The following is a 15,742-nucleotide window of genomic DNA, read 5'->3' as shown; positions in this document are numbered from 1 at the left end:
TGTGGGACTCGATCCCAGGACGCTGGGATCATGACCTGAGCCGAAGGCAGCCGCTCAACCAACTGAGCCACCCAGGCGTCCCAGAACTCAGTAAGTACCTCTTATATATCAGCTGCTGCAGCCCTCCATTCCCTGGGATGGTGGCAATTTCACAGAGAACAAGCAGAGCGAGCGTTGCCTGAATTGCTCGAGGAAAGCAGACTTTTCCCAATCCTCAGTTCTTGGTTTCTGGGGTTTCATTCCAACTTGTGGCACGAGAGTAGACTAGGTGAGACAACATGGGACCAAACAGTGACTCCAAGCACAGCAGCAAGAGAAGCAAAAGCAGCAGGATGGAGAAGCTCTCCAGGCCTACAGCCTCATTCTGTGTATGGGATATGGCCCTTTGACAAATTTCTCCAGTTTTCACTCCAAGATGGAGCTAATTACACCCGATGTGGCTCCACCTCTCATTCCTTTTTAACCTCCTTTTCTATGTGGTTTTCTCATCGCAATATTACTAATGTAAGGAACATAAAATGGGGCCTGAAGTTAGAGCCGTCTGAAGTGAATATGACCTTGAACTCTCCCTGGTTAGATTCTCACCAGGTTCTTGACCACCTTCACTTTTACAATCAAAAGAGTAGCAATTCCACAACACTGCCCATGTGTTCATTCCCTGTGGTGTCTCCCTCCAACAAGTCCTAGAGAAATTGTACTTTTGTTCCTGAACTTAGTAGATAACTTTTTTGGTTTCCATTAGCTAACGTTGATGGCTTTCCCTCCTTTATGCAAAAATTTCACCTCCTAGTTCCCCTTATGAACAGAATTTCCAACTTAATGTAATAACCTAAGGAAAACACTGGGCACAGAAAGAGTCATAAGGTAGGTTCCTTGCCCTGAAGAAGAGACAAACATAAAAACAAGTAACTCTCATCAAGTCTGAAAGGGAACTAGCAGAACCACAGCACAGGGGAAGAGGTGATTCACCAGGTGCAGGGAGCAGGAAGGGAAATCAAAGCCTGGCAGCGTGAGACAGTGTGCAAGGTTCAGGAAGTGCAGTAGTACACGCCCGCCCAGCAAGACGCACCAGAAAACCGGTGACAAGAGGGAAGGCTGAATGAGAAGAAAGAGGCCAGACCATGAAGATTCTTTGGTATCATGCTAAAGCATTTCCACTTTGGACAGTAAGCAACAAGATCTATTAAAAGATTGCATTTCTTTAAAATGTTGTGGAATTGGTATGCAATTCTAAAAATAAGTTCAGGTTATGTTTCATTCCTTAGTCTTAACAGTTTATTCTGTTTTATAGTTTGTCCTTTTCTTTGTTTGGAAATCAGGATTGGTTGTTAAAGAGTAAAACCATATGAATGGCAGAGTGATCGCCACACAACCAAGCAGGACAGGGCCATTTTGCCATGAAACCCAGCTGTTCCTTCAAAGTCCAAGATGATTCTCTGTGTTTTCGTTCCTATACATAACGATAAAGAAAATATATTGTAAATAGATTCGTGTAAATCCAAAGGAGGATCAGAATTTGAGGAAACGGATCTGTCTTGGTTTATTTAACTTTCCTATTGAGTGTTTTTTTTTCTTTTGGGAAGTTGGCAAGAATACCCAGTGTTGGAGGTTCTGTTCCATCACGTGGATATTAGTGTTAGGGGAGGTGGGGATTTCCTCTGACCCTTCTTCTTTGTCTGCCTCTTAACCTCCTTCCTGTGTTCAGGCAATTAGCAGCAGTTTTTTGCTGGACTCCGCTGACCAAACTGACAGAAGGCCAACAGCCAGCATTGCCTATACCTGGAATTAATTTCATATGTTTTTTTACTCAAGAGAATCAAATTGCAGGTCTATTTCTAGATACAAATTCTTGATTGTTTTCCAGAAAATGAGGAATATTGTTACAGAAAATAAAATTGTTTTTTAAATTAATTCTACCTGAACATGAAGAACATTTTCCCAAATAACACACCCTTTTCCTTTTGCTAAAAACTGTACACAACATACTGCTCTGTAGTTTCTACAGATCTGCCCTGCTTCAAAGAGATAATTCAACTGTGTATCAATTTTGCATTTAAAGTTCCTCTACATTTAGGAATTTTACTTATTAAAAAAGAACGTCTGGGGCACCCGGGTGCTCAATCAGTTAAGCATCCAACTCTTTTTTTTTTTTTTTTTTTAGTTTTATTTGTCAGAGAGAGCACATAAGCAGGGAGAGTGGAAGGCAGAGGGCAAAGCAGGCTCCCGCTGAGCAAGGAGCCCAATCCCAGGACCCTGAGATCATGACTTGAGCCAAAGGCGGACGCTTAACTGCCTGAGCCAACCAGGTGCCCCAAGGGTCCAACTCTTGATTTCACCAAGGGTCATGATCTCAGGGTTGTGTGGTTAAGCCCCATGTCAGGCTCTGTGCTGGTGTGGGACTGCCTGCGGTTCTCTCTCCCTCTGCCACTCGCCCAATTCTTTTTCTCTCTCTCCCTCTCTCGGGAAAAAAGACTTTCTGGTTTCCTTTACTTTTCAATTCCTTTCCTCAAGCATTTATATAAGTATTGAAATCAGTATTCTTCTAAGTGAAGTAAGTCAGAGAAAGACAAGTATCATATGATTTCACTCATGTGGAATTTAAGAAACAAAACAAGAGGGGTGCCTGGGTGGCTCAGTGGGTTAAAGCCTCTGCCTTCAGCTCAGGTCATGATCCCAGGGTCCTGGGATCGAGCCCCACATCGGGCTCTCTGCTCGGCAGATAGCCTGCTTCCCTCTCTCTCTCTGCCTGCCTCTCTGCCTACTTGTGATCTCTGTCTGTCAAATAAATAAATAAAATCTTAAAAAAAAAAAAAAAACAAGATGAACACAGGAGAAGGGAAGTAAAAATAAAATAAGTTTAAAAACAGAGAGGAAGGCAAACCGTAAGAGACTTTACAGGTAAGAGAACAAACTGAGGCTTGCTGGAGGGGAGGAAGGTAGGGTGTGCCAAATGGGTGATGGGCATTAAGGAGGGCACTTGCTGGAAATGAGCATGGGGTGTTACACGTGATAGAAATAAGAAAGCACTTGATGACCTCTGCTTAACAAATATCATTACATTCACTTGTAATTTTTAGATTTGTATTAATTTTATATTAAAAAATTATGCATCGGGGGCACGTGGGTAGCTCAGTTGTTAAGCATCTGCCTTCGGCTCAGGTCATGGTCCTGGGATCAAGTCCCATATTGGGCTCCCTGCTCAGTGGAGAGCCTGCTTCTCCCTTTCCCGCTGCTGCTCCCTCTGCTTGTGCTCTCTTGCTTGCTCTCTCTCTGTTAAATAAATAAATAAATAAAATATTTTTTTTAAGTTTAATTTAATTTAAAAACAAACAAACAAATAAATAAATAAATATGTATCTTATCCTGTTTAGAATTGTAAAAACAATTAGCTCTTCAACTTAATATTGTTTCTCTTATGTATGTCTTCAGTATCTATTAACGGAATACAGTCACTCAAAGGAAATCCTAAAGAATAAAGCTACCTTAATTGAAAAATATGTATAAGGCAACTCTACTTTAAAACATATCGGTAATATTACATATCTACCACCTTAGAAGGTTACTTTTGCTTTTTTCCACAATTAATTTAGATATAATACATGTTAGTGTAACTTTATTTGAGATTAAATCATATGAATATGCTTCCTATTCATTAGGATTATCACACATAGATAGAAATAATGTTTTATAAAATAATATTTTATAAATGTGCAAATTCTCATTGCATTTGCTATTTCAGCTTCGCCGAACCCAGAAGTCATCAAGATAAATTCAATTCCAGATATAGTAACAAAAGTGGAAGACTACTATCTTAAAGGATACATTGTTGGAGCCATTCATCCTGTGATACAACCTGTGGGGCAGAGGAAACACCTACCAGCAAGTTACATGTACAGAGTGGTGCTGTTGCGCTGGAAATCAAGGTAAGCCTGGGGCTCAAGGACACAGACGAGGAGCTGTTGAGACAGTTTCTTCAGCTACAAGAAAAGGAAGTTTGAATGTAGTGATGAGGATTAAAGGATAATTAGGGAGGTTGGTTTAGAGCACATTTTCCAGTAATTCAACCTGGACTGAGAGAAGGAAACTTACACCTCCTTCCTTTTAAAGCTCCTCATTGATTTTAGCGCTTTGCAGAAAATGGGTCCTACCTGAGGATGTCAGTGAACAAAGGAAAAGGAAAATAGACTCAAAAAGCTCCTAGAACCTTCAGCAGAGTAACCGTCAGCTACAGGTCCTGTCACTGGACTGAAAGACCTGACTGGACCAATGAAGGCCACTTTCACTGAGCGTTGTTTTTTTTAACTGTCCTATAGTATTTTATTTATAGTGGCGACAGAAACTATCTCTCCCTTTTAAAACTTTCACAGCAGAAAGACCTACCTGCCAACTTCTCACAAATCAGATAAACTTACCAGCTTTTTCCAAAAAAAAGTAGGATGTAAAAACCATTTTTAAACTTTTTTTTAATAGCTGTTTTCCCAAACAATACTGCAACCATTTTTGTCAGCCTCGTTTGTAAGTTTGATAGTTTTCAAAATACAGTTGCCCTTTCCAATGAAGAATGAAAATAATCAATAACATATCAATAATATATCATTTTTTTTTTTTTTTTACACAACTCTGGCACTATATCAAGCCATCTCAAAGACCAGGGTAAACACTGTTTTCTCTTTTTAGTGCTGGCCTGGTAATTGATCACTTTAACTAGGAAAGGGCTAAGCAAGGAAAGAAAAATGAAATAGAGGGGGGAAAAATGAAAATAGAAGGGAAAAAAAAAACAGGAAAATTGCAAAATCAAACAAACAAAAAAGGACTTTAAAAAATTCCAGTTGTGGGGCGCTTGGGTGGCTCTGTGGGTTAAAGCCTCTGCTTTCGGCTCAGGTCATGATCCCAAGGTCCTGGGATCGAGCCCGGGATCGAGCCCCGCATCGGGCTCTCTGCTCGGCAGGGAACCTGCTTCCTCCTCTCTCTGCCTGCCTCTCTGCCTACTTGTGATCTCTGTCAAATAAATGAATAAAATCTTTAAAAAAAAAAAAATTCCAGTTGTGCTTTTAAGGGACACTGCCCTGCTACTCAGTAACTGCCAACTTATAGAAATCTGAGAGGGTTTGTACGGGCCCCAGCTGTCACCATGAGATGGAACTTCATCTGGTATTTCAAGCATTAGTGAATAAACATGCTATTTTATCTCGGGGTAGCAACGCTTATATCCTAATTACAAATCTGTTAAACTATGTATAAATTACTGTTCCTCTTTTAGCATAACTTCCAGTGGACTTAGCAGTGCTCTGACAAGACTAAGAATAAGCAAGGGGTAAAGATCAGAAAAGGAAAAAAGGAAAAAGACAGGATGATAGTTTTTTGCACTTAAATAGGACACTTACTTGTGCTTCTGTACAAAAATGAGGTATAACAGTGATCTGAAACCATTTCTCACAGTTTTTATTAAAACGACTGGTGAATTTTTTTCTTCCATATTAAATTAGAAAACAAATTAATAGAGGTTTAAACTAAGAAAATTAAAATTAATAGAAGTTACTCTGTTTTTCTAATATTTTTACCTAAGAAAACAACCATTAGACTTAAGGGGAAAAAAATAGTCTTGACCTTATTTATGAGTTGCTCACTCATTTTAACATTGAGCATATTAGCTGAAAATAATCAACTAACTTCCAACATGAATATATTCTCTGTTACAGCCCGAAGCATTCGGCAGTACCCAGTGGACAAAGATGCCCGAGACTTGTGATTGAGGAATGTCCTCTAACTGAGGAGACACAAACAAATGACATAGCAAAGGAACTGATAGAAAAGGTACATGTATATACTTTTCCATGTGGTATTGAGAAATACTTGGTATTTCTTCTTCATCAGTTTCCTTTCTTACTTTAAAAAGAACAAGGAAATATGGTCAGTGACTTCTCCTACCAAAGGTTAAAACATACTGAAGCACACATACCAAATTGTACACTTGGAAACAGCAATGCAGGCCAATGAAACAGAATGGAAATGCCAGAAATAAATTTACACACATATAAGAAGTTTGGCAATAAACCTGATGAAATAAAATTGGGGTACAACCATCATTTAGTAAGTGCTGCTCAGAAAATGGATAATTGATCTGTAGAAAAATAGACTCTACACATTTTAAATGAGATAAAGGGGTAACTTTTTTACCCAAAAAAAGTCCAGAAGAAAATGAAAGAGTATACTGAGTAGACATACTCAATTATAAATAGGTTGAGGAGTTTGAGTATATAAATATAACTTATATACTAGGAAAACTAAGCTTTAAAAAAAGAATGGTGGGGAGGAATTCCCAACAAATGTGTCCTATGGGAGCTTCATTTAGAATTTACAGGAAACAAATCCAAATACATGAAAGTAACACCCAGTCTTGAATGGAAAGACAGAATCCATGGACAGCAAAATACAAAAGCAAACACGAAAGACACTTGGAAAAAGGGTCTAATAATTTTTTAAGTAAAACAGTATTAATACCTCACCAATATTAACTGAAAAATTAAATTGAAGATATTAAATCTAGTGTTGAAAGAGCTTTAAGAAAGTGTTTGTATATTGCAACTGGCATTGTAATGAATTAGTACAGTGTTTCTGAATATCAGTCTGGTGATAAAAATCATAAATCCCATTTTACCTCTTCTATTAGAATCTATCCAAGAAATTAACTAAAAAATGGAAAGACTTGGGCGCCTGGGCGGCTCAGTCAGTTGTGTCCAACTCTTGATTTTAGCTCAGGTCATGATCTCAGGGTCTTGGGATGGAGCCCTCAGTGGGGCTCTCTTCTCAGCAGGGAGTCCGCTTCTCTCCATCTCCCTCTGACTCTCGCTGGTCCCGCCCCCTGCCCCCCGCTCATGCGTGTGCACTCTCCCTCTAAAATAAATAAATAAATCTCTTTTTAAAAAGAAAGAAAAGGGGGGAAATAATTTTTATATGAAGATAGTTTAGTGATCAGTGAATAAGGGGCCAGATTCTCAATATCGGAAAACCGAGGAGGCGGCAATGGTACATCCATACAATGTAACAGTTTATGGAGATTGAACAAGTATATTGACTGTTGACCTATAAAAGTCTACACAATATAACTTAATTGAAATTCAAATAAAAACTGAACAGTATATATACATATTAATTAAAACCCAGAAAAATTATACATTCATGAGTATTCTAAATTGATGGGATTTTAAGTGAAAGTTTGTTCTTAGTTGCACTGACGTATTTGTAAGGTTTTAGCTTTTTTTAAAGGAATACAGCCAAAAACCTAAGGCATTTCAAGTAAGCAACTGTGAAATTTGTTCACTGTTTCTATTATTGTCACCAAGTTTTAAATGGCCATGTGTGTCTGTAGTTTCGTGTACAGCCAGTTATAGCTGCTAATGATGTTCCCTTTTAGGTATAATGTCACTATTCAGTAATGTTTTCAGGAACAGTCCTTGAGACTAGATTTTTATAAACAACCTACACATACTGTTTACTACTACTATCCTGGGAAATTTCAATTTGTTTTTCTGGGAATAAATCCACTCCAAAAAATTTCTTTTGAAACAAAAATGTAACTACTAATTTAGTCTTGATAGATCACCATCAGAGGCCTTGTTTTGCATTTAACTTCCTGGACACAGTTAAAGATCTATTTAAACAGGAAAGTAACTGTTCTTCCAGCAATTAGAGTAATGGGGTTATTTCATGAAGAGAAAAGCTTCAGGAAACATAGCATGTGAGCTCTTTGAACATTTGCTCCATGTGTGGACAAGAGCCATAGATGATGCCAAAAGTTATTTTGGAACAGCTGTCTTACAAAAAGAGTTTATCGTTAAATAGCTAGATTTTAAGTCATTTTATCATTATATCAATATTTACTCTATTTTAAAAATTAGTTTTATGAGTGTTTTTTCTTGGGATTTTAAAATAAAAATAACATTTTAAAAATATCAATCTTCCAACTTAAAAAAAAAATGGAAAAAAAAACATTAATATTCTATTTGTTACCAGACTTTTCCGGATAAAACGTCCTAGTAATAGAAAATAGAAAAAGCCTTCGGCACTTTTTCACCCAAATGAACTAATAAGGCCTAGAGAAAGAACTGACAATAAATGTACCCCTTCCCACCTGCCGTACCATGCCTCCTTTCCACTTCTCTTTCCTCCCCCAGGACATCTGATACAAAGGACAGTTTGTGGTTATTTTTAAGGCTTCATGCATTGTTACAACCTCAGTATGTTCATTTATAAGAATAAATGATACTGTGTCAGTGTCGGCCTCTGTCCCAGCTCCACACACCCACACCTCTATCCTGCTCAGAATTCTCTTTTTTGGCTGATGCTGAATGACCATTGTGGGCATTGCTATCTGGTTTTGCCCCAATTGTTCCTGGCCCTTTTCATTTATTTCATTTCTGACCATAGGTGTTTGCATTTGCAACATCCACCATAAGTCTTTTTCCCCTCCCAGGTAACATTTAAAATATTTAATTTAGGGGTGCTTGAGTGACTCAGTAGGTTAAGTCTCTGACTCTTGGTTTTGGCTCAGGTCATAATCTCAGGGTCAATGCGATCAAGCCGCACACCAGGGTCCTCACTCAGCAAGGAGTCTGCTGGATGATTCTCTCTCCCTCTCCCTCTGCCCCTCCCCACACATGCTCTCTCTCTCTCTCTCTCTCTCTCTCTCTAAGATAAATAAGTCTTTAAAGAAATCATTTAATTTAAATGTTTAAAACAGTGACCAAATAAAAGATGTTGTTATTTCTTCATTTTTACTTATTTAACAAGTACTTATAGAGCACCCACAGGTACAAAACAGCACAATACAGAAATGATTAATACACACACACACACACACACACACATACATATATATTATATATATGTATATACAGTCCTAGCCCTCAAAAGAATTGCCAGTTTAACAGAGGAGAAAAACTAGATACAAAAAGCACAAAGAAATGAAGCAAAAGCAGAGTAAGGGAAAGGTGCCTAGCAGAAAATCATCACTCTCAAGGTCTCACATTATTTCACCTCATTATATTATGTGCTCCTGAATCCTGTTCTTTAACTTACATGATTGAATCTAATCATGTGCATTTGGCCCGAAAGAAACAGCATCAAGATATAAGCATACGTGAAAGCTTCCTGAGAGCGAATCAGGCCTACGCATTATATGTAACACGTTTGTCAAGAATTAGACTTGTAACATTTTTCTTTACCTGCATCAAGAAAACAATGCTGTATGTTTTTGCTTTTAAATTAATGTTTCTTCTCATCGCTTCTCGGCCTTTTGGCTAAGATCAAGTGAAATTCATGTTTCTTCTTTATTAATTAGGATTGTGTTGTTTTTAGATTTCTTGGAATAGTTTTTAATATTGCCTCAATGAGAGAAACCGTTGTTAACAAGTCTGTAAAAATCATTTTATAGAATTATTAGTTCTTCCCAAATAGCAACTTTTTGAAGAAAAACATGATTCCTGTTCTCATAATTTCTAAAGCGTATCTGTTTGAAGTTCTGTTTGAAGAAGTCAAAGTAATAGTGACTTAGGAGGAGTGCTTTATTGGAGGTTATTACTCTGTGTATGAATGGGTCTTTGCTTAGTGGTCAATTTTTTCTTCTTATGGGTTTCCTTAATAAGCCTATAGGCTAACTGATGAAGTAATCAATGTAAATGAATTTTACATTTTGTTCTATAATCTCTTTTCAGATTAATATAGCTGCTAAGAGAGGAATGAAATTTGTTGGATTCATATCACAGCCTCACCCACCACTTAAATTTTGCAATGGAACCAACCATGATGGAGATACGGAATCAACACTGTCTGTGAGACACACTTCAGAGGAAAACTGTAAAAGTTGGAATGAAGGAACATTGAGTGGGCAATCATCTGAGAGTGGAATTGAGGAAGAACTTCATCATGAAAGTGGACAGTGTCAAATGGACCGAGATGGCAGCCCCAATTACTCTAAATCCAGAAGGGGAGAAGGTAATAGACAAGAGAAGTAGAAATAGTGCAATAGTTTAGATTTAGCAAAAATAAATTTTTTATGTTTTTTTAGAAATGTGAGGCAAAGTAAATTTCTAAAGATTATAAATACTGAGTAAACTAATACAAACTTGTCTTGAATTTTTTTGAAATTATTATAGCCAAAAATAAGATAGGGCAGTTCTTCAAACAGCTGTTCGTGGCATGGTTGTACAATGCCATCCACATAAGGAAGTTTTGTTTTGAAAATTGGTTTCCATCTAGTCATTCACCAGCTCCTGTATAAAATGGAGGCTGTGTGTGCACAGAAAGTGATTCTATAAACATAGAGAGCTGTTCTGACTCATGTTTGTTTTTAAAAACAGTGTGTGAGAATTTTAGTTTTGGCTTTTCCCATTTCATGGATGGTTTTTGCCTTTGAAGTTAATTGGCTTTCTTTGATCATCAGTTAGAATAAGAAAATGCAATTCATGATGAAACCATTAATATAACAATAGTGCCTGCATCCTAAAATAACCTTAAACATTAGTCTTATTCTACTTTGCCAACTGGCAAGTCTTCCAAAAAATTGAGACTGCTTTTTCATGTATTTTGGCCTGCTCAGAGTTTTCTGCTACCTTCGCAGGCATGCTTTAAAAGGCACTACTAGATGCAACATGGGGGGTTAAGGGGGTAGGAGAAGAATAAATGAAACAAGATGGGATTGGGAGGGAGACAAACCATAAGTGACTCTTAATCTCACAAAACAAACTGAGGGTTACTGGGGGGAGGGGGGTTGGGAGAAGGAGGGTGGGGTTATGGACATTGCAGAGGGTATGTGCTATGGTGAGTGCTGTGAAGTGTGTAAACCTGGCGATTCACAGACCTGTACCCCTGGGGATAAAAATATATCATATGTTTATAAAAAAAAATAAAATAAAAATAAATATTTTTAAAAAATAATAAAATAAAAGGCACTACTAGAGAAAGTCAAAGACGATGCATACCTTAGAATTAAGAGCTCTGGAGTCAGACTGCCTCGATTTCTTCATAGAAAGGGGGTTGTTGTGAGAAGTTGCTAAAGATAAGACACTTAGTCCAGTGCCTGCCGCAGAATCAGTTCTTTATTAAGTTAACTGTTGTTGACTGATCCTTTGATCCGTGCCAGGGCTGAAACTGCACACTCTGGTATAACACACCGCACACACACACACCGGCCTTCCAGGTTGTAGTGAGATGTACTCAACATTCTGAGGACGGCAGAGACCCACTCGACCATGATCAGCACCATCTTTTTAAGAATGAACCAGAAGCATTTTCTAATTCATCATCTCATCCCTCCTCACCACCACCACCCTCCCATTTTCTTCCCCAGCTCCCTAGCTAACAACCATCCTGATTTTCCTGCAGTGCAAACATTTTAGGAACAAAAGTGTTGTTGGAGCTATGGTCAGAGACCTATTTTCTATCTTCCATACAATGCTATCTTTAAAGTCCTGCTGGTTCCCATCCTAACTTCGATAACATCAGGTGTTTATTCCAGTCCTTTTAAGTTCTAAATCCAATATGCTACCAATTTAATTAAATTATCCATCTTTAGTTCCTACTTTCTTTTTTTAATTTTTTAAAAAATTTTTAGAGGGTGATGGAGGGACAGAGAGGGAATCTTAAGCAGGCTCCATGCCCAGTGCAGAGCCCAACCCAGGGCTTGGTCTCACAACTCTGAGATCACTACCTGAGCTGAAATCAAGAGTCAGACGCTTATCAACTGAGCCACCCAGGAGACCCTAGGCTCCACTTTCTAAATAGTTTAAATCATAAACTTAATAATTTGTCTATGGCAGTATTTCTTAATTTTGTGTGCAGGGGTGGGATGGTGGCAACATGAGTTTGAGGGAGACACACACAAAAGACCTCTTAGAGAATCTGCTGAAACCCATGGAGACTCAATCCAGAAAAATGTACATGGGGGCACCTGAGTGGCTCAGTTCGCTGGGCATCCAACTCTTGGTTTTGGCTCAGGTCATGATCTCATGGTCATGAGATCGAGTCTTGCATCTGGCTCCACACTCTGAGTGGAGTCTGCTGGAGTTTCTCTCTCTCTTTCTCTCCCCCTGCCCCTTCCCCTACTTGAGCACTCTCTAAACTAATTATTAATTAAGTTAAATTAAATCTTTTTTTTAAATGCACATAACAAAAAAAATGCACATGACATACATACCTCCAAGTACTTTTGCAATACAAGTGGCGTTGGTCTTCCAAAACATAACCATATAGGTGGGTCCATAGACCACTCCCCAAGTTAAGAATTTGTCAATTTATAGGGCACCTGGGTGGCTCAGTGGGTTAAGCCTCTGCCTTCGGCTCAGGTCATGATCTCAGGGTCCTGGGATCGAGTCCCGCATCAGGCTCTCTGCTCGGCAGGGAGCCTGCTTCCTCCTCTCTCTCTCTCTGCCTGCCTCTCTGCCTACTTGTGATCTCTCTCTGTCAAATAAATAAATAAAATCTTAAAAAAAAAAAAAAAGAATTTGTCAACTTATGGAAAACTGGAAGATATGACCCAGCAGTTCCATGTCTAAATAAGTATTCTAGAGTCACTCTTACATGAGAGGCATGCATAATGCTTACGATAACAAAATTTTGGAAACAATATATCAACGAGAATAATAAACTGCAGTTTAACTAAATGAATAAGGTCTATATGTATTAATTCCACTTCAAGCATTAAAAAAATCAATTTATAGTGGCATCTGGGTGGCTCAGTTGATTAAGTGTCTGCCTCTGGCTCAGGTCATGATCTGGGTTCCTGGGATCGAGGCCCCCTCCCCCCATCTCCCCTCCTTGGGATTCCCTACTCAGTGAGGAGTCTGCTTCTCCCTCTCTCTCTTCTCTCCCCCCACAACACTTTGCTCGCTCTCTCTCTCAAATAATATATAAAATCTTTCTAAAAAATCAATTTATAGGGGTGCCTGGGTGGCTCAGTTGGTTAAGCCTCTGCCTTCGGCTCAGGTCATGATCTCGGGGTCCTGGGATCGAGCCCCGCATCGGGCTCTCTGCTCAGCAGGGAGCTTGCTTTCCCCTCCTTCTCTGTCTGCCTCTCTGCCTACTTGTGACTTCTCTCTCTGTCAAATAAATAAATAAAATCTTTTTTAAAAAATCAATTTATAGGGTGCATGGGTGGCTCAGAGGGTTAAGCCTCTGCTTTCAGCTCAGGTCATGATCTCAGGGTCCTGGGATCAAGCCCCACATCCTGCTCTCTGCTCAGCAGGGAGCCTGCTTCCCCCCTCTCTCTCTGCCTGCCTCTCTGCCTACTTGTGATCTCTCTCTGTGTGTCAAGTAAATAAATAAAATCTTTAAAAAAATAAAAAAATAAAAATAAAATCCCTGACTGACTAAGGACTGACAAACAAGCTATTAAAAAAAATTATAGATGCATATATACAATATCATACTGCTTTAAACGTTTTTTTAAACTGCAAAACATGATATATTTTAATGGGTATATAAATGTGCATTAAGAGAGTAAAAGCTTGAATGAGAATAATAAACACCAAATCATTATAGTAGCTACTTCTGGAGAATTGGATTAGGGAAGATTACAAAGTGAGCCTCAACTACATCCATTTCTCATTTCCTGGAAAAAAGTCTAAAGGAAACATGGCATAAGGTTAACATTTAATAAAGCTGAGTGGTAGGTAATTTTATTAATTCTCTATGCTTATCTGTTTGCTTGAAACACATGAGTAATAAAAGAAAATTTTAGGAACCTTTTTAATAAGTGAATAAATAAATATTTTTTCTTCTTTCTGAACATCTATCCCCAGATAACAAATTGTATATGGTATTCAATGTTTTTGATGATGAATCGACCTGTTGGACCTATCAGGAAGGCGTCCTGTCAATGAAAGTAACAAGAAAAGGATCTGTCATTAGTACGCTTGATGCTGATTGGCTGGAATTAACTACATTTTATTATAAGCAAGGCTTGTCTTTAATTGATTCTTTTGTATGCTGGGAAACATCCAAAGGTAAGTTATATATTATGATATATTCATAACTAAAGAATTTGACCTGTGTCAGAGCTGGTGGAAATGTTTTTGCCTTTCAAGATCTGTGGTTAAAAGGACAGGTATTAATCATTAGGAATTAGATTGCAATTATGACATAGCCATGTAGCTCTAATTTAAAACTTTAACCATCATGCTTTCCTGTTGCCGCTGCTTTTGGCAACCTTGAAAGGAAAGAAAATAAACAGGTGACAGAATTTCCACTAGACCCAAAAAGCACTAAGGAAAACCTTCTTCCCTCTGAGCCACAGGTCCTGATGACCCAGATTTTGGACAGTGTGTCACATCTGGTCAGGGCCAGTGACTAAAAAGCCCAATCATGTTCCAGTTTGTATGGCATGGGTTGGCATGACCGTAAATGAGAACAGCAAGGTGTAAACAGCAGGCCTTTCCACATCCCTGTGAAACAAAGGTCTTCAAGCTCAGCTTCCTTGAAGAGATGGCCTGTGATCTGTCTTCCAGCCAAGCACAGACTTGTGAGTGGGGCTCTGAGAACACTAAGAACCTGGAGGATCCAATGCCCTCTGGTCCCTTGTGCCTTTCCTATGTTCCTTTTTGTGCAAGATAACTTGACAGTAAGATGAGCGGAACATCCTCAAGCCCTGTTTTCCCATCACCACAGCTGCATACTCCTCCCCAGGGCTCAGCTTTCTCTCCTGAAGAAGTTGATGCTCCCAGAGGCTGGGCACAGATTCCCCCTGTGAATCATAATAAAGAGATTGTGATGATAGATAGACGGATAGATGATAGGTAGATAGATAGATGATAGATAGACAGATGCAAGCTTAACCGTCATATGTGGTATAATTATAGTGGAATGTTTGCTGTTGGGTTGTATCTGTCAGGAATAGACAAAACTGTATGATTGACTAGGATTTTCCAAATAAGATGCGTTATAACAGCCCGTTTAGGAGGATCGTAATCGCATTTGACAGCTACTGCCCAAACTTACACACTGTCTCAAATTTGGACGCTCTCTACCATGTATTCTAGTCTATATCTCACTCTATAATTTGTGTAGAAAATAACCTTTGGTTCAAAAATGATATTGACTCTATTTATTTCTGCCCCCTTTTATCTTTCAACTTCCCCTAGCCTTCCTCTTAGTTGCAATGGAACATGTAATCATTCATGTCTATCACAAAAACAAACAAATCTTTCCAAAAATTTCTTTCTAGAGAAACTATTTTGAAAAAGAGATTAGTGGTAAAAGAAAAGAAAAATTCATGGTTAGGAGATTTGAAAAATAAGTTAGGAAGGATGAAGGCTATGAAAACCAGGGTAATTAATTACCTCAATGAGGTTAGAGGAAAGGAAAAAAAAAAAGCAAATAAGATGAGATCTCAATATACCTTATTATCATTAAATCAGACTATCATTCCGGAGGCGCCTGGGTGGCTCAGTCATTAAGCGTCTGCTTCAGCTCGGGTCATGATCCTAGGGTCCTGGGATACAGCCCCATGTCATGTTCCCTTCTCAGCGGGAAACATGCTTCTCCCTCTCCCACTCCCCCTGCTTGTGTTCCTTTCCTCGCTGTGTCTCTCTCTGTCAAATAATAAATAAAATCCTTAAAAAAAAAAAAAAAGACCATCATTCAGTATGGAGTTTCCTCAAAAAGTTAAAAATTGAACTACACTACGATCCCACAATTGCACTACTAGGTATTTCCCAAAGAATACAAAAATACTGTTTGAAGGGACACG

At 38.6% G+C, this 15,742-nt stretch overlaps 1 protein-coding gene across 1 annotated transcript in view; it reads left to right on the top strand.

Moving 5' to 3' along the window:
- Window positions 1-15,742, top strand: part of LOC111142932 (raftlin family member 2) — a 71,010-nt gene that overhangs the window by 16,968 nt on the left and 38,300 nt on the right. The window contains exons 2-5 of the mRNA XM_022496297.1: window positions 3,740-3,923; window positions 5,700-5,814; window positions 9,714-9,993; window positions 13,797-14,000. Coding sequence (XP_022352005.1) covers window positions 3,740-3,923; window positions 5,700-5,814; window positions 9,714-9,993; window positions 13,797-14,000 — 783 coding nt within the window. The remainder of the gene's footprint in view (window positions 1-3,739; window positions 3,924-5,699; window positions 5,815-9,713; window positions 9,994-13,796; window positions 14,001-15,742) is intronic.

The sequence above is a fragment of the Enhydra lutris genome, unplaced genomic scaffold (genome assembly GCF_002288905.1).
Source record: "Enhydra lutris kenyoni isolate GAN:26980312 unplaced genomic scaffold, ASM228890v2 scaffoldscaffold1, whole genome shotgun sequence".
NCBI classification, from domain to species: domain Eukaryota; kingdom Metazoa; phylum Chordata; class Mammalia; order Carnivora; family Mustelidae; genus Enhydra; species Enhydra lutris.
Note: the sequence above shows the minus strand (reverse complement) of the source record. Positions and strands in the feature narration are given on the sequence as shown.